At 55.0% G+C, this 16,354-nt stretch overlaps 3 protein-coding genes across 36 annotated transcripts in view; 2 read left to right on the top strand and 1 right to left on the bottom strand.

Moving 5' to 3' along the window:
• The window catches only part of RNF121 (ring finger protein 121), a 68,510-nt gene extending 66,610 nt beyond the window's left edge, over positions 1–1,900 (top strand). For all 3 annotated transcript variants that reach the window (XM_055282796.2, XM_063641278.1, XM_055282795.2), the window contains one exon: positions 510–1,900. In XM_055282796.2, coding sequence (XP_055138771.1) covers positions 510–630 — 121 coding nt within the window. In that variant the 3' untranslated portion in view covers positions 631–1,900. The remainder of the gene's footprint in view (positions 1–509) is intronic.
• On the top strand, positions 1,383–12,476 carry IL18BP (interleukin 18 binding protein). 12 transcript variants are annotated; one of them, XR_010121332.1, is made up of 8 exons: positions 2,718–4,296; positions 4,629–4,835; positions 5,482–5,605; positions 5,686–5,833; positions 6,064–6,672; positions 6,973–7,072; positions 7,453–9,192; positions 9,810–12,476. XR_010121332.1 is itself a non-coding variant. In XM_063641289.1 (7 exons), exons 3-7 carry the CDS (start codon positions 4,269–4,271, stop codon positions 6,139–6,141), a joined length of 585 nt encoding a protein of 194 aa, XP_063497359.1. In that variant the 5' UTR covers positions 2,718–3,322; positions 3,920–3,965; positions 4,211–4,268; the 3' UTR covers positions 6,142–6,801. The 12 variants fall into 12 exon arrangements, 8 of the variants coding, with proteins under 8 accessions (XP_063497360.1, XP_063497358.1, XP_063497359.1 ...); XR_010121331.1 differs by having other exon boundaries at positions 2,718–3,322; positions 4,211–4,296; positions 6,824–7,072; positions 7,453–12,476; XR_010121334.1 differs by lacking the exon at positions 7,453–9,192 and having other exon boundaries at positions 2,718–3,322; positions 4,211–4,296; positions 6,824–7,072; positions 11,323–12,476.
• Positions 7,134–16,354, bottom strand: part of NUMA1 (nuclear mitotic apparatus protein 1) — a 79,642-nt gene continuing 70,421 nt past the window's right edge. For 20 of the 21 annotated variants that reach the window (XM_063641237.1, XM_055282743.1, XM_055282751.1 and 17 more), the window contains 11 exons: positions 15,132–15,200; positions 13,562–13,681; positions 13,257–13,475; positions 12,989–13,146; positions 11,453–11,699; positions 10,299–10,527; positions 9,498–9,634; positions 8,918–9,094; positions 8,501–8,617; positions 8,159–8,380; positions 7,134–7,806 (listed from right to left, as the gene is read on the bottom strand). In XM_063641237.1, the coding sequence (XP_063497307.1) occupies positions 7,795–7,806; positions 8,159–8,380; positions 8,501–8,617; positions 8,918–9,094; positions 9,498–9,634; positions 10,299–10,527; positions 11,453–11,699; positions 12,989–13,146; positions 13,257–13,475; positions 13,562–13,681; positions 15,132–15,200 (1,707 nt within the window). In that variant the 3' untranslated portion in view covers positions 7,134–7,794. Of the gene's footprint in view, positions 7,807–8,158; positions 8,381–8,500; positions 8,618–8,917; positions 9,095–9,497; positions 9,635–10,298; positions 10,528–11,452; positions 11,700–12,351; positions 12,410–12,988; positions 13,147–13,256; positions 13,476–13,561; positions 13,682–15,131; positions 15,201–16,354 lie in introns of those variants that run through there. The other variant, XM_063641249.1, reaches the window with a different exon arrangement.

The following is a 16,354-nucleotide window of genomic DNA, read 5'->3' on the forward strand; positions in this document are numbered from 1 at the left end:
GCTGAGCTGCTAGTCCTGCCCCATGATACACCTCTGGTTTCCCTATTCTAGGAATATTGCCTATTCTCAGCCTCCTTGCAGCCATTGTCACAGATAGATAGACTTGTGTCAGCCTCAGGCTGTGTTACCTTACACTGGCAGTTCCTTCTTAGAGAAGGTGTTACAGGAGGCCCTCCCTGCATGTTAGTCATGGGGAACTAGGATTTCTCTCTTTACCTCTCTCAGGGCTGCCCTGCTTCCAGTACCGGTCCCCTCTGTCTACCTCCCACATTCTCTGCATTCAGCTCTTTACTCCAACGGACAGGCTGTGAGGAGGAAGAGGAGGGAGGGCAAAGTTGGGAGGGCTGGCTGAGTAGGAAGTGAGGCTGGGCCCTTCCAGAAAGCAGCCTCCATTCCTCTAGGCTGTGGAGCAGCTGGAAAGTGGGGCAGACCCAGGGAGCCCAACCACCCGTGCTAGATCACTCCTGGCAGCTCTTGCACAGAGCCTCTTTTCTTTAACACACTGACAGCTGGGAGAGGCCTCATGTCATGTATGGGCAACTGCTGGACTGGCTTCGATACTTGGTAGCCTGGCAGCCTGTCATCATTGGCCTAGTCCAAGGCATCAACTACATCCTGGGCCTGGAATAGTGATGAAGAGCATCAGTGGAAAACCCACCCCACACGTCATGGACCTCAGGGCACTCTCCTCCCTGCCCACAAAGACCTCCTGGGTGGGAAAGACTCAAAGGGGCGCTTGGGCCACTCAGGACCCCTCCGGCTGTGTCGGACTGGGGAGGGATATGATGGAGAGCCAGCCAGTGGGGCTGTCAGCAGTGGGGGGCTTTTTAAAAGAAAACTATTTTGATGAATATATTTAAAAAAACTTTTTTTTATTGTGGAAGATAGGAATTGCCCCCCTCCAGGATTCACCCTCCCTGCCTAAGCAGGGTGGGGACAGAGCCATGACATTTTTGGTTTAAAGGAGCCTTCTCATCTCTGGCTGAGAACACTGTTGGGCTCCCAGGTAGCTGAAGGCCTCAGCCCATCCACTCCCTTCTTCCCTGTGTGGGGCTCAAGCCTGGTGCACTTAGTATAGAAGAGCTAACGTACTCAGGCTTGTGCCATGGGTGAGCACTGAGGCTCCAAGTATCCTCCCTCCCCCACTGTCTGGCACACAGGACAGGTGTTGCGTCTGACTCTGTCTCCCCCTGTCCAGGAGCTATAGGCTGGTTGAGGCAAGTGGAACCTTATCAGCGACTTGTCCAACAAGGGAAGCCTTGGGGCCTCAGAATTCATTGAAGATTTGTTTTGGGACAACTGGAAGAATCAGCACCATGGATACGCGCCTGTGGGCAGGGCTGTGGTCAGCCAAGAATAGAGGTCATATAGTTGGGCCATGGGGCAGTTGTTGGCAGCCATGACTGACGGCCCCTTGTGCAAGCTCATTCTTCAGTGGATCCTTCAGTGGAGTGGTGACACGTGCCAATGGTCACTCTGCCACATCACTTCCTTCCTGAAAGCCTAAGAGTGCGTATGCATGTGTGTGTGTACGTGAGGCAGGAGAATATGACAGATGTCAGCTTCTCCCTGTGTCAGATGATATGCCCTTGAAGCTGGCAGGGGATTCCCAGTCCAGGGAATATCCCTACATGATTTTTGTCATTCATGGGTCCTCCCTGGGCCTGACAACAGGAGTGGTGGGTGGGTGAGTACAGGTTCTAAGAGGGGGCTTCTAGGAAGGCCCAAGCCCTAGTCCTAGGTGACTTGAATAAAGTGGGAGGTCAAACATGGGCCTTCGGCATTGGGTTTCTAGGGAATATGGCCCAGTAGGGCCTGCCCCTTCAAGGGCAGCAAGAACCAAGCAGGATGTTGTCACTCCTGTCTGAATAAAGCTCCATGAGCTGGGTTGGAAAGCTGAGCATTTATCTTGCTTTCTTCTTCCCACCTCTTTCCCTGGGGTCCCCAGGGGTGTCTTGCCTTTGCTAACCCCCATCTGAGACCTGAGGGTCTGGGGGTGGTTGGGCCTGCCTTTCTGCTGTTCCCGGCTGTTCTGCTGCTGACATCCCTAGGAGTGGTGGAATGCCAGGCTCCTGTCCTGTGGCCTAGGGGCCTGGGGCATCATTGGGCCTGCTTTCAGACTGAGGTTGCTCTATGTTCTCACTGCCTGAGGACAGTGTCCCGCCACCACCTGCCTGCCTTAGGGCCACACTCAGGCTCGGCTTCTCTTCCCCAGCTGTGGCTTCCCATGGTACCCTGCTGCTTATGCCACCTGTGGGGCTGTTCCCCTCCTCAGAGAGGGGAATGGGGCTGGTCAAAGGACCCAGGGATCACCCTTCCTTTTACTTTTTTCCCCCCACCCCCCTCTCAGGCTCAGGTGAGAAGCCGAGGCCAGACTGTCCAAAGCTCTTTTCATGTGTAACAGTCCTGAGTCCCTTGACCTCCCCTTGGCCTGACTCTGGTCTTGGTTCCACTAAGGCAGAGTCCTGTCGTCTCTCCCTACCATCCCCCACTGGACTTTGTCTCTCAGAAACCCCAGGCAGCCTTGCCTCCTGACCTAACTCCTGGAGATGCTGGTGTTCTTGGGAGGAATTTCCCCTGCATTTTACGTGCTAGAAGCCCCTGGGGCAGGAGGCAGGGGGAGGAATTGAGAGGAGGAAAAACGCGAACTAGACACCTAGAGAAGAAGGATGTGACTTGTAGTATCCTATGTCTAAATTAGGAATATGAATCTGGTTTTTCTACAAGAAGCTTGAGATCACAGCTGACTGTGTTCCTGATGCATTCACCAAACCCTTTTCCATCTGTGGCCCTCCCTGGCTCTGTCACCAGCCCTCGCACCCTCCTGATCACAGGAGTCACAAACCTCAGACATGCAGCTCCTGTCCACACTTAATATATGCATGCATTGGATCACCCAGCCCTGGTCTTTCTGCCTCCCTGGATAACTGCATGACCCTGAGAGGGAACCTCCTTAGATTTAGCATCCTAGGTTCCTCACACGCCTCACCCTGAATCCTGGCCCTCCCGCAGCCCCAGTGCCATTTGTCCCATCAGTGACCAGATTCATATTCTGGTGTAGGCTCTGTTGCCGGAGCCAGTGCTGAGCCAGTCCGCCTCTTCCTCGAGAAGTGCCCGCCCTTCCCTCCTGTTAGGGTTGGCTCTCGAGCTTGTGTGCCAGTTGCTGGGTTGGCCGTGAGAGTTCTACAGACAAGGGGGAAGTACTCTTGGTGTATTTCCTGTGGTGGGTTCACACGCAGCTAGACACAGCTAACTTGAGTCTTGGAGCTCCTAGAGGGGAGCTTCTGGAAAGGAAGGCTCTTCAGGACCTCTTGGGAGCCAGGTAGGAGTCTGGGACTACTAGTGAACCTAGACCTGTGGCTCTGGCCAGAGGGGCTAGGATGAGAGACGGAGGGCATTATGGCGGTTGCTGGGAGATGCAGCTGACCTTGGGGCTGGTGACTCGGGGGGTGGGGAGCCTGGGAAAGGCCAGGATGTGGATGGGCTGGTATGGCATTGAGCCTGAACTGGTCCAACTTGGGGTTCCCCAGTGCCTAGGAAAGTTGTCCCCTTGAATGTCAGTGTGAAGGTGAAGGAGGAAGCAGATGCCTGTTCATATGGAAACAAAGACCTGGCTGTGAAGAGGGGAGGCGGACACCAAAGTCATGACACTTGGGTGGGACAGAATTGATCTGTGAGAGACTCATCTAGTTCACGCCCTAGGTGACCCTGGGGGTGGTATGGGGGTAGATTAGAGATCCCAGACTGGTATCATCTGGAGAGTAGGAGTCCCAGGAGCTGAAGGTTTCTAGCCACTGAAGTTTGGCTGAAGCAGGTGTGTCACAGCTGCTCAGGATTCCCTGGTTAAAAAGTGAAAGTGAAATAGAGGGTGGGGGCAGTGCTTTCCCAGAAGGATTGCTCGGCATCCTGCCCTTCCCAGAAGCAGCTCTGGTGCTGGAGAGAGCACTGCCTCCCTGTGTGACTGGGTGAGTCCATATTCTCTCTTTGGGTCTCAATTTTGCCTTCCCTAATGAAGGGGTAAGATTATACTAGGTAAGCATCTGATAACCATTTGTAGTCATGAGAGCTGGGGTGGGGAAGGTTTGTCACTTGACCCCCCAGCTCTGTTTCTAAGTGCTGAAAGAGCTCCAGGCTATGCTACGGGAGGAAAAGCCAGCTACTGAGAAAAAGCGGGAGTGGTTTACCATTCTCCTCCCCCACCTTTCACCAGAGAAGAGGACGTTGTCACAGATAAAGAGCCAGGCTCACCAGCTCCTGACGTATGCATCATGACCATGAGACACAACTGGACACCAGGTAGGTCTTGGGGCCACGCATGGGCAGGCGGGGTAGGGTGAGTTCTGTGAACAGAATGGAGCAATGGGCTAACCCGGAGCCTTCACTCCAAGGCAAACACCACCCAGCGCACCTGCTGCTGTTGCTTTAAGAACCTGGGCAGATGTTGTGGCTCTGGCTCCATTCTAAAGCTTCTCTGTACTCTGTTCAATAAAGGGCTAAGGGGTGGGTGCTCAGGGGTCCCTCTTCCTGCTCTGATTCCCTGGCTAGAGCCCAGACATCTCTGGGCTGGAGTTACCTGGGCAGCCCACTCTGTCTCCAGAGCCACTGACCTGTAACTGTCCTTTCCTCAGACCTCAGCCCTTTGTGGGTCCTGCTCCTGTGTGTCCACATCGACACTCTCCTGGTCAGAGCCACACCTGTCTCGCAGACCACCACAGCTGCCACTGCCTCAGTTAGAAGCACAAAGGACCCCTGCCCCTCCCAGCCCCCAGTGTTCCCAGCAGCTAAGCAGTGTCCAGCATTGGAAGTGACCTGGCCAGAGGTGGAAGTACCACTGAGTAAGAAGCACAGTGGTTGAGGGTGGGCTGTGGGCACAGAGGTTCTCAGGGTCGGGTTGACTCCTGAGCGCCAGCCCCCTTCTGCCATGTACCACCAGCTGAGCCAGCTGGGCTGAGCACGCACCATTCTCCCTCTCCAACCCAGTGTCATGGGTGCAGGCTTGGCGCAGCTCCCAAGATGCTCCCTATCAAATAGGACAGAGAACTCAAGACATAAGTAATGGTCACAGGACTTCCCAGAGCCTTGGTTGCAGTGGACTCCAAGGCCAGCCCCTCCACCCAGAGCCTGCTGGCCTCTGGCCATCTCAGAGGAGCAGCAGCCATCCAGCACTGCCTCTGTCGCCTGGGCTCCCAAGTCACCGAGGCTGGGCACTAGAAAAGGTCATCCTGAGGAGACAGGTTCAAAAGAGGAGTCATCACTTGAACCAAGGACCATTCCTCACATTCCCCGTGTTTGGGGCTAGGGCCTCTCGGAGACTACTGTACTTCCCCTTTAACGGACATTCCCACCTAGGTGGTGTGCAGAGCAGTTCTCTAGGTTCCAGATTCATGAGGACTGGGGGGGAGCTGGCAGGGAGGGCACAGCAGAGCAGGGCAGGGGAAGGGCCTGCTCTTCCAAAGAGCTAACTGCTGCCTGTGTCCCTAGATGGAACGCTGACCTTATCCTGTATGGCCTGCAGCCGATTCCCCAACTTCAGCATCCTCTACTGGCTGGGCAATGGTTCCTTCATTGAGCACCTCCCAGGCCGGCTGTGGGAGGGGAGAACCAGGTGAGGGTCGCAGCAGCCAGGTGGGTGGGAAGGAGGCCTTCTGCGGCCCTCTCATGACCTTTCCTTCCCCTCCGCTCTAGCCGGGAACATGGGAGCACAGGTATGCAGCTGTGCAAGGCCTTGGTGCTGGAGCAGCTGACCCCTGCCCTGCACAGCACCAACTTTTCCTGTGTGCTCGTGGACCCTGGACAGGTTGTCCAGCATCACGTCGTCCTGGCCCAGCTCTGGGTGAGGAGCCCAAGGAGAGGCCTCCAGGAACAGGAGGAGCTCTGCTTCCATATGTGGGGAGGAAAGGGTGGGCTCTGCCAGAGCAGCCTCTGAACTAATGCCTAGCATTCCTCAAGGTCAGCCAGACAAAAAGGAACTTAGGTCTTGGGCAGGGGAGGTGTAGCCTGGGGCAAAGTGATGAGATGTCCCTCCTTTCCTTGGCCTGATCCTTGTCTACCTTCACTTCCTAGGCTGGGCTGAGGACAACCTTGCCCCCCACCCAAGAAGCCCTGCCCTCCAGCCACAGCAGCCCACAGCAGCAGGGTTAAGACTCAGCACAGGGCCAGCAGCAGCACGACCTTGACCAGAGCTTGGGTCCTGTCTACCTGGAGTGAACAGTCCCTGACTGCCTGCAGGCTGTGTGGATGAGCAACACACCCCCTCCTTCTCTGCTTTGGGTCCCTTCTATCACCAAATTCAAACTCCATTGCCACCTACCTAGAAAATCGCAGCTTCCTTATAATGCCGCCGCCTCCTGCCATTCTCTCTCCACCTACCCATTAGCCTTCCTAACGTCCTAATCCTCACACTGCTCTACTGCTCAGAAACCACCAAGACTGTTGATGCCTTAGCCTTGCACTCCAGGGCCCTACCTACATTTCCCACATGACTTTCTGGACGCCTCCAACTATTCTTGCTTTTCCCAGACAGCTCCCACTCCCATGTCTCTGCTCATTTAGTCCCGTCTTCCTCACCGCCCCAGCAGGGGAACGCTCAAGCCTGGTTGAAATGCCGCCTCTTCAATGAAGTCATCCTCTTTCAGCTCTGGCCACATTCTGCAGACTTCATGTCTTCATGCTGTATGTTTTTTTTTTTCCTTCACTCTAATGGACTGTTCCAGGGAAGGGATGGGGGCAGCAGCTGCTTCGGATCCACCCTGTATCTGTGTCATCCCCACGTGGGTCCTCATAAAGGATTATTCAATGGAGGCATCCTGACGTGTTCATTTAGGCTTCAGTTCCACTCCCAGGAACTTTGCCTGTCCCAGGAGGGAGTATGGGAGAGAGGGACTGCCACACAGAAGCTAAAGACAAAACCTGCTTCAGGGGAACACAGGCCCTTGAAAAAGAAAAGAGAGAACAGCCCATAATGCTCTCCAGGAGCAGAGGCCACTAATGGAAAGTGGGAAGAGCCTGGAAAGATGTGGCCCCAGGAAAAGGGAGAGAAAGGAGGTGGTCTGGAAGACTCAGCGGGAACAAGGTAGGCTCCGAAGAGCCTTTATTTCCCCTCTTTTCCCACATAGATCAAGGCAACTCAGTACTCACGGGAGAAAAATAGACTTTATTTACAAGTAATAACATTTAGAAAAGATCCATCCCCGGCCCTTAAAAACCTTCCCATCACTCCAAATCCCACCCCAGTGCAAGTCTGGGGAAGGTAGGGTGTGAGCTGCCGCTGAAGGCTGTCCCCCCACCCCACTCCTGAGACACAGGGCCCATCCGTCCTGGGAAAGAACATCCTTTGGCAGGTGCTCCCACCAGGTCAGACCCAGTCCTGGACTTCAAGAGTGAGGGCCCCTGCTAGGCCCAGCCACCAGGAGAGCAGGAACCAGGGCCTACTCCTCTTATGGTCCCTTCTAGATCCAGAGGCTAAGGAAGACTGGCCAGGCCCAAGGACCCAGCCATCAAAACCAGCCTCAAATCTGGTTGTGATGGAGAAGTGACTTTGCTTTAAGAAAAAAGGAGGCAAGGTAGGGAGAGCGCCCACACTGTCCATGCTCCAGGCCCCCTGGGCCAGCTCTGAGAAGGCGCCAGTGAAGGTCCAGGGACCAGATCACGGTACGGGTAGGCATCACTGTCTCTAGAGGTTTGGCTACTGTTGGCCTGGGAGCTAAGAGAAGGCACTGAGAGGGACAGTAGGCGGAGGACCAGGTGAAGTCAGCATCGGGGACACAGGTGGGGCCACTCACTGGTACTGGCCCTTTAGTGCTTTGCCTGAAAGAGACACCGTCACATGGCCAGATGAGAACTTGCGATACCAGCCTGCACCCACTGGCTCGAAGATCTCTTCCTGCTCCCACACCCCTGTCTGGATCCCTTCCCTTGTGAGCCCCAGGGTTATCAGTTGCTGGCTGTGCCTGAGCAGCTCTGGGTGCTCTCCATGAGAATGGGGCCATCTGTCCTGTCTTCTCTCCTTGGAGAGAAGCTACCAGGACAGGGCCACCTCTTACCCCGCACCCTCCAGCAGCCTGGCATGGCCCCGTCTTGGATGCTACTCGGTGGGGCGGTCTGGGGGGTGCCCATGCTCTCATCGGGTTTCCCTCCCCCATCCTGCCAGTGCCTCTACCTTGCCCTTGGCTCGAGGGGTGGCAGTGGTGGCAGCAATGGCAGCAGCAGTGGCAGCGCTGGCTGTGGTGGTGGCAATGCGTGGAGAACGGCGGGTTCCGCTGCGAGTGTTGGGGGAAGCCTTGGACAGGGCCTTCTTTGAGGCTCCCCGCCGCAGAAGGCTGTTCCCTAGCTTCTTGGGTGTGTTGAGGATGCTGAAGGCCATCGACTGGCGCCGGTCAGCCTGCAAGGAAGGGCTGTCAGACCGGGAGACCCTGCCTTCCCAGGCCAGCCTGCTGTGCCATGCTCTGCCAGCAAGGTCCTGCCAGGGCGTCGCTTCATCCCCTCTCAGCCCCAGCCTCACCTGTTTAGTAGAAGCTGGAGCCGCTTTCTTCTGGGCCTCAGTAGTGCTCTGTTTGCGCCCTTCATGTCGGTCTCGGGGAGTCATGGGGCGTGGGAAACAGCTGGTGGCCTTCTTAGACTATGGGGAAGAGGACAGTTAGGCAGACAGTAGCAAGAAGAGTCACATCTGAAGCCAGGCATCTTGTCCTCTCAGAGCTGAGTGGACCTTTTAAGTCAACTTGTGCAACCTGCTCCCCTTCCTAACTGTGGGCCAGAGCCTTCCCTTCCCAACAGTTCCCACCCATGGGTCAGGCCCTTGGAGGGAGGGAAGGAGTCGGGGAAGTGAGGGAAGGAGAGAGAAGGCTCCCTTTAGTCCTTGGCGGGCTGGGCCTGACCTGGGCACAGGGCTGGAGCAACACCCAGGAGCCACCGCGCCTACCTCAGGAGTTCCAGGGCCCTGGTGGGGCTCTAGGGAGACCCGTTTGCGCTGCTGCCGGGTGGTGATGCCAGTGCCCTCGGCTATCTGGATTGGCTGTATGCTGGCTCGGCGCAGGGTCTCCTGGGGGTCTCCGGTTTTCATCTCCTCATCTGTGATGGTGCCCAGGCTCAGGGAAGGCTGCATGGGTGGAAGAGGCAGTCAGTGGACCGTAGGTGTATGGAGATGGAGGAGGACCTGGGGCTGTTCCAGAACTCTGCACTCACCCGACATGTACGGTAGGCGGACGCTTCCTACCTCATGAGGCCTCCTTTCCTGTTCTGCTTTCTACCTACGCCCTGGGCGAATGGCCACAAGCAGTGCAGTCCTGACCAGGTTGCTCTCTGAGCTCCTGCCCACCCCCAGGGACTTCACCCCCGAGTGCCCTCCCGGCTCTCTGTTCCACCTGGAAACATGAGAAGGTCACCCTCCCCGTCCTCGGCCAGTCAGCGATCCAGGGCCCTAGTGCTCAGGCTAGATCAGCAGGTGGGATTCCAAGGGAGGACAGGGATGGGAGGCCCTGCACAGTGACCCCAGGGCTCACCCTGGACTCCAGGGGATAGCAGGTCTTCAGGTGTGGGGGGCACACTCGATTGCGCTGCTGCAGCTCTGCAATGCGGTTCCAGTCATCCAGCTGCTCAGGCTCATCCTGGCAAGTGCCCATGTAGAAGCTGTTCCTTCCTGTGGAGGGCAGGGAAGTGGGAACAAATGAGCCTAGAGTTGGCAGGTCACCTGCTAGCCCTGGCATCTTGCCAGCCTTTGCTGCCACCTACCCCATAAACTTGAAGCCTAGCACACCAGTCTGATTTAGTGCCGCAGGTGCAGGAGTACGGCACGCAGACTATTTCTATCCTAGGGGCTTGCTCACCACCTTCTCCCTGGAGAGGGCAGAAGAGGTCACACGCAGAGGCTGCTACTATATCTTATTCACCCGCCAAGGCTTGGTGCCTGACACCCAGAGGAACAAATTAAGGACCAGGAATTAATTCCCAGGGGCTCCCTGGTACCCAAAGGACAAAAGCTTCCAAGAAGAGTCTGGCCAGCCTGGCCTTTCCAGCAGCCCATCACTGCCTGAGAAGGGCACGGAGGACTCCCCACAGCTAAGTGTCACAATTGTGCTGGGAATCCCGGGCCCTTAACTCTGGCCAAGAGTGCCCCCAACACAGCCAGCCCCTAGATGGGCAGGTAAGGAAGGCCCTGAGGCTGCAAGAAGGAGGGGCAGGTGGAGCTGGACAGTAGCAAGGAGGCCAGCCTTGGATTTTTAAAAAGCTTTCCTCTTTTCCCTGTGCCACGACCACCTTCCAGTCTAATTTTGGGGTACAGTAAGTCCCTGTAGTCCCCTCACCTGGAGGGGCCCCACTGGACACCCCGGCCTGGGAGCGACGAGCAGAACTGCGAGTGGTGGGGCGGTAGCCAGGTAAGCTGAGCAGGGCTGAGTTGCCATAATCGGGAGAACCCAGGCGAGCTAGAGACTGAGTAGAGGAGGTGGCTCGCAGGCTAGCCTGGGAAGCAGGAGCAGACCGCGTGCTATAGAAGGATGAGTTGGCACTGTCTGGCTCTTCCACATCTAGCTTCTGGAAGACAGAGTGAATCTGTTGCAGTGGGGTGGGCCCTGGCACTGTACAGAAGCCTCCCATTCCCTCCTAAAGCCCTCAGATCCCACGGCACATCCATGTGTTCCCAACTGCTTTGCAAAGGTCCTTAAAGTGTGTGTCTGCAAGAAATGGGCCTTGTCGACAGAAGCCCTCACAAGGTGGTGCTGATGTTGTCAAGACTCCTTTCTATGCATTTTTTTCATGGAGTCTATTCATAATGCTTTGAGGGAGGGAATGCAGAGTGCTCATCAGCCCATTTTAGAGGTGAAGTGCAAAGAAATAAAGTGACTAGCCCCAAATCACACTGCTAGGAAGTATCAGAGCTGGGGCTAGGCCCCATGTCTCCTGACTAGTCAGGCTCATCCCACAGGCCTCTGCTGTCCCTCAGTCCAAACTTCCAGGGCCTTTACCATCTTCTAGAACTTCCCCAACTTCTTGGTAGCAGGGAACACCCTGCACACACAGGTCCTCCCTGCTGTACCAAGGTCCCCTCTCCCCCCCTCCCAAACCTCCCCTTCAAGATGTGAAAACAAAGGCAAGGGCCCACAGCCTGGCAGGCAGTCCACTGGGCAGCAACAATGCCTCTCAGCTGCATGGGGCATGCTGGGAGGCACAGGATGGGCTGCAGCTTCGCCACGTTCTCTCCCTTCACCCTGCACAGGCTCAGTGCTATGCATGGAGAGAATGCTAGCCTTAGTCAGGAGGTAGGGATCTAATCCCAGCCCTGCCTTTTTCTTCAGAAGTGCCCCTAACCAAGTCACCACCCTTTTTAAGACCTCAGCTTTCCCGCTATAACATGGACTGGCTGCTCATCCCTCCCTGCTCCTGACTGAGTGCCCAATGCAAAGACACCCTTGAAGGGAAGTGGGAATTGCTGCCCTGCAGCCCGTCCCAGCAGCCTGACCTTGGTCATGGTGATGTTGATGATCTGCGTGGTGCGCCGACGAGCGGAGCGGGTCTTACGACCCGAGTCCAGGAAGACGTCTCCCAGGGAGTCCAGGCTGCTCTCCAGGGGGGCCTGACTCCGAGCAGGGATGGGAGTGAAGTAGAGACTCTCCAGGGATTCTACCTTGGGGGGCAGGCGCTGGGAGATAGGTGAGGCTGGTTCTCCGGGGATGCTGGTGCCGTCTGGCTGGGTATGAGGCAGCTTGCTATGGAAAGGAAACCTGCTGAGGTACAGTCCTTCAAGCTAGAAGGCATTTTGTCCAGCCCTTTTCCAAACTGACCATTTCCCATACTTACTACAAGCAGATGAGGTCAGGCATCCCATCTCTCTGATTTTTCAGAGGTACCAAGGAAAGCCCTTGACCTGGGCCTTCCTTTCAGTCCACTCCCCTGGCTTCTCCTATACCTCCTCATAGTGACAATGCCCAGACCCAGATGTCCCATCCCCACCAGATGCCCATGGCTGCTCCACAGCAAACACGTCCCAATCTAAGCCCACTTCTCTGTTCTTCCTCCTGCATCTCCCATTTCAGTGAATAGGAGCGCCCTCCACTCAGGCCCCCAAGCCATGAACATGGGCATAATCCTATGTCGTCCTGCTTGGCAAGCCCAATCACCAAGCTTCCTGAGCAGCTCTCCTAACCACACCTCCCTCCATGCTCATGTCCTTTCCCTGGTCTGCTTCATCTCCTCTCACCTAGACTCATCATGGCACTGACAGAGGCAGATGAGTGGTGACAAGCAAGGACTCAGGCCAGGCTGCCCAGGGTCAAATCCCAGCTCTACCACTGGGGGACCTTGGGCAAGTGACTGCCCCTCTATGCCCCAGATTCATCTGTTAAAGGAGACAGAATAAACCTACCTCAGAGGGTTGTTGGGGGATAAATCAGGTATAATTGTTATGAGTGCTTTATGTCTAGCACAAAATAAGTACAATGTAAGTGTTTAATAAAAACAATATATTTTTCCAGTCTTAACTTCTATACTGGCTATTAGAATAATCTTTTTAAGATGCAAATTAACCATGTACTCTTCAGTTTCAAATTCTTCCAAGGTTCCTTTTTTTTTCCCCTTAAACCTTTCAATTACAGCCACCAAGGTTTCCTCAATTCCTTTAGGATCAAGTCTTAATAGCCGGTCTCCAATGGGGAGTCCAGATGGCCCTCTAGGATCTTGGGCCTTCCTGGCCTCGCATCTCAGCTTAGTCAGGCTCTTTCACAGCCTCTGTTCACACTGCTCTTCTCTGTCAACCTGGCACACACACCTATGGATGCTTTCAAGACTCAGCAGGAGTGATAGCTTCCACGAAGCCTTTCTTGACCGCTTGCTTTTTATTCCAACTGTGCCCTAAATAGACATCTGGTATAATACCTGTTTTTCTTTATTCTTCTCTAAGAATAAATTTAGATCACATCTTATTTATCTCACTAGGATACAGCCTGATAAATAGCAGGCACCCCATAAACAGACATAGGGAGGAAGGCTGCCTCCTGACCTGGTGATACTGAGTGGGGTCCCCTCCTCGCAGCTCAGATCCAGGCTGTCAATACTCAAGTCCAGCTGGGGCTTAGCCTGGGGTTCACGGCTCTTTAAAGCATCAGTTGCCACCTGGAATTTGCCCAGGTCTCGAAGCTGCTGGTCTGCGTGGGCAACCTGAGAAGGAGAGGGCCAGGGGGAGAGTGAAGGCAGCAGTGGCCTAGGAGGAGAGGGCACAGGGGTCCAGTGGAATAGGGGTGAGGTGAGTCTGCCAGCCAAATTCTTACCTGTGCCTCCAGGCTGCGCACCTGGGCAGTAAGGTGGCGGCAGGTCTGTTCAGCCTCCTTGGTTTTCAGCCCAGCCTGCTGTAGCTCATGGCCCAGCCGTTCAGCTTCAGCTCGCAGCTCTTTGTTTTCCTTCTGCAGCTGCTCCAGGCTCCGCAGCTGCTCCTGCAGCTCTTGGTTCTGCTGCTTCTTGGCATCATAATGTGTTTTGGCTTTCTCCATCTGTGGGCAGAGAAGGTGGGTGGGTGGGTGGGGTAGAGGCCGGAGGGCAGGAGGAAGGTGGCATGGGCTCGGGCCGGGCTCCTTACCTGCAGCTTATAGTGCTCAGCTGCCTGCTCCTTCTGGCTCAACTGAGCTTGCAGTTCATTCAGCCGGGCCTGGAGGCGCTGGGCCTCCTGCTGGCTCTCGCCTCCCTGAGCCTGGACAGCCTGAGAAGAAACGCCACTCAGGAAAGCTGGTCTGGCTGCTCTACCCAAGTCCGCTCATCTGCACCAGCCACTGGGGCTCCACAGGTGCTTCAGACTCCTGCACTTTCTTAGGAAGCGGAAGAAAACCACACCATCCCAAATACACTCTGCCCAACTACAGCCTACTGAACCTGAAGCCCACACGCCCTTCAGTCCACATCCGTAGTGGCCTTTCCCTGACCAGCTCCTGCCCTATCTTTGCCTTCTTTGAGACCAGACACAAAGTGTCACACCCTCTTTGCATGCACACACAATCTCCTCTAGGAGGAAGGGAACCGATCCTCGGGGAACACCCAGGTGCAGAGCCTAGAGTAAGGCACTTGGCATGTGAGCTCTCTGAGGACAGGGGAACTTGTTTCTCCTCAAAGCCACTCTGAGAAGTCACTTCATCCTCTTTTCAGAGGAGGAAACTGAGTTCAGAGATTTAAGCAAATTGACCACAGTAACAATGACTAAATGGCAGAGTAAGATTTGGTCCACCTAACTCCAAAAGCCTGTGGGGGGTTATTTATGATGCCCACACTGCCTCCTGTCCAGGCCATAACTCCTTAAGAGCAGGGCCTGATTCTCTGTCCATCTGCAAGGCCAGCAAGTGCTTTGCTGTAAATAGAAGCATCCCTACTTCGCCTCTCCTAACATAGGACAGGCCCCACAAGGAGCAGAATAAACATTTGTTTATTGCAGTCAAGACATGCTGTGGCACCATGGTATGAAGGTGAGCAGGAGAAATGAAGCTCTGAGCTCCCACCAACTCCTAGGACCCACCAGGGCTTTAGTGAGTCCCAGTGCCACTGGTGCCCAATTCCTTTGCCCCTGACTGAAGGCTATGAAGCCTAGAACTGCAAAAAGCAAGTATTAAACCAAAGAAGGTGACATAGTTGAAAGCATTAAGAATATTATTAAACTGCACTGTAATATTCAATACTGGTGAATATTACACTGGTGAATATTAAACTGCACTGTAATATTCAACACTGGTGAATAGTCTCGTTCTTTCCCTGCCCAGACTATCTAGACTTACATTGTCCAACAGAACTTTATGCAATGGTGGAATGTTCTGTATCTGCGCTGTCCAATACAGCAGCCACTAACCACATGTAGCTACTGAACAGGGGCAGTGCAGCTAGTGTGACTGAAGAACTAGATTTACTTTAATAAATTTCAATAACCACACGTGACTAGTAGCTGCTGAAGTGGACAGTGACAGTTGAGAGATGGGAACCACCCTGGTTGTCTCTGGAGAGCTCCCAGAAGACATGTGCAGGGGCTTTTAAGCCACAGGCTTCCTAGGAGGGCTGCCTGGAATGCAGGGTGCCCCTCCTCTGCCCCGACACCCTCCACGGCCCAAGAGCTTAGAGAACAGCTTCCCTCCCCTGTCCAGAGGCCAGACCCATTCCCCCAGCTGCCCCACCTTCAGCTTCTGCTGCTGCACCTTGCTGGCTTGGTCAGAGTCAGCCAGTTTCTTACTCAGTTCTTCCACCTGGGGAGGGAAGAGGAGGACAGAAGACTCAGGAGGACTTCCCCTGGATGTTCATCCTGGATGTCCACCCATCATGGGGTTTCCCAGACCAGGATCCCCAGTGTTCCTAGAATAAACTCAGGCCCTTTCTCTGGCCTCCAGTTAGGGAACAGCCTGCTGCCCAGGCTGCTTGGCAGGGCCTGAATGAGGCGACCTAACACATAGATGTTGCCAGGGCCACCTGTCCATACTTGCCTCTACCCTGAGCCTGCAGAGACAGAGGCCTGCCCAACCCCCATCACCTCCAGAATCAGGAGAATCGACTCTGGGGAGCCGACACCTCACCACCACCCTGCTGCTGCCACCACTCTGCAGCCACAACCTTCCCAGGACCTAGTCTGTAATTCTAGTAGACATACTCAATGAATTCCCATGCCTCCCTCCCAGAAACTGCCAAAGCCCAAGCCCACAGATGCTCAGACCTCTTCCCAACATCCACAGGCTGTTAGGGCTGGTGCTAGCAGCATGGCTGCTGTAGTTAGCATTGGGGGAACAGAGTGCTGGAAGACAAAAGCAGGGGCAGCACATGTACTCCAAAGCCCACCCCACTCCTACAAAGAGGAAGAGCACAGGGAGTAGGGGAAAAGAGACAACAGAACAGCCCCATGCACCCTTGGCTGCTCCAAGCATTCTGGGAGTTCAAGCATGACCAGGCAGCACAGGGGAGAGGCAAAGGCTCCACTGCTAACTGTTTGCTATTCACTTTGATTGTCCCCCACTATCACAGGCTCCTTAGAGGAAGAGAAGGGCTCAATTTTTCAGCAGTCCTGGGGTGGCTGGGTAGGAGAGTGATGGATAAAGGGTGCTCTAACACCACCTCTACAGCCTCAATGTCTCAGGCAACACAATGATTCTCATGAGAAAGAGGCAGCCAGACCATGTGACCCCCACTCCCCCACCCCCATCTGGTATAGACCCCTCCTGCTCCTTCACCCTTGGTCTTCCTGCTACAGACATCTCTATGCTGTGCTCGGGGTTAGAGCCCCAGAAAGTGATGGGCAAGTGTCCTAAGCCCACAATCCTCCCTAACCTGTGGGGGCTGCCTCGCATATCACCTTCAAGGCTTCCATAAAGCCGTACTCTGGGAAAAAGGGACAACATGTCAAACAAGGCCA

This window comes from Symphalangus syndactylus, chromosome 6 (genome assembly GCF_028878055.3).
Source record: "Symphalangus syndactylus isolate Jambi chromosome 6, NHGRI_mSymSyn1-v2.1_pri, whole genome shotgun sequence".
Classification (NCBI taxonomy): Eukaryota; Metazoa; Chordata; class Mammalia; order Primates; family Hylobatidae; genus Symphalangus; species Symphalangus syndactylus.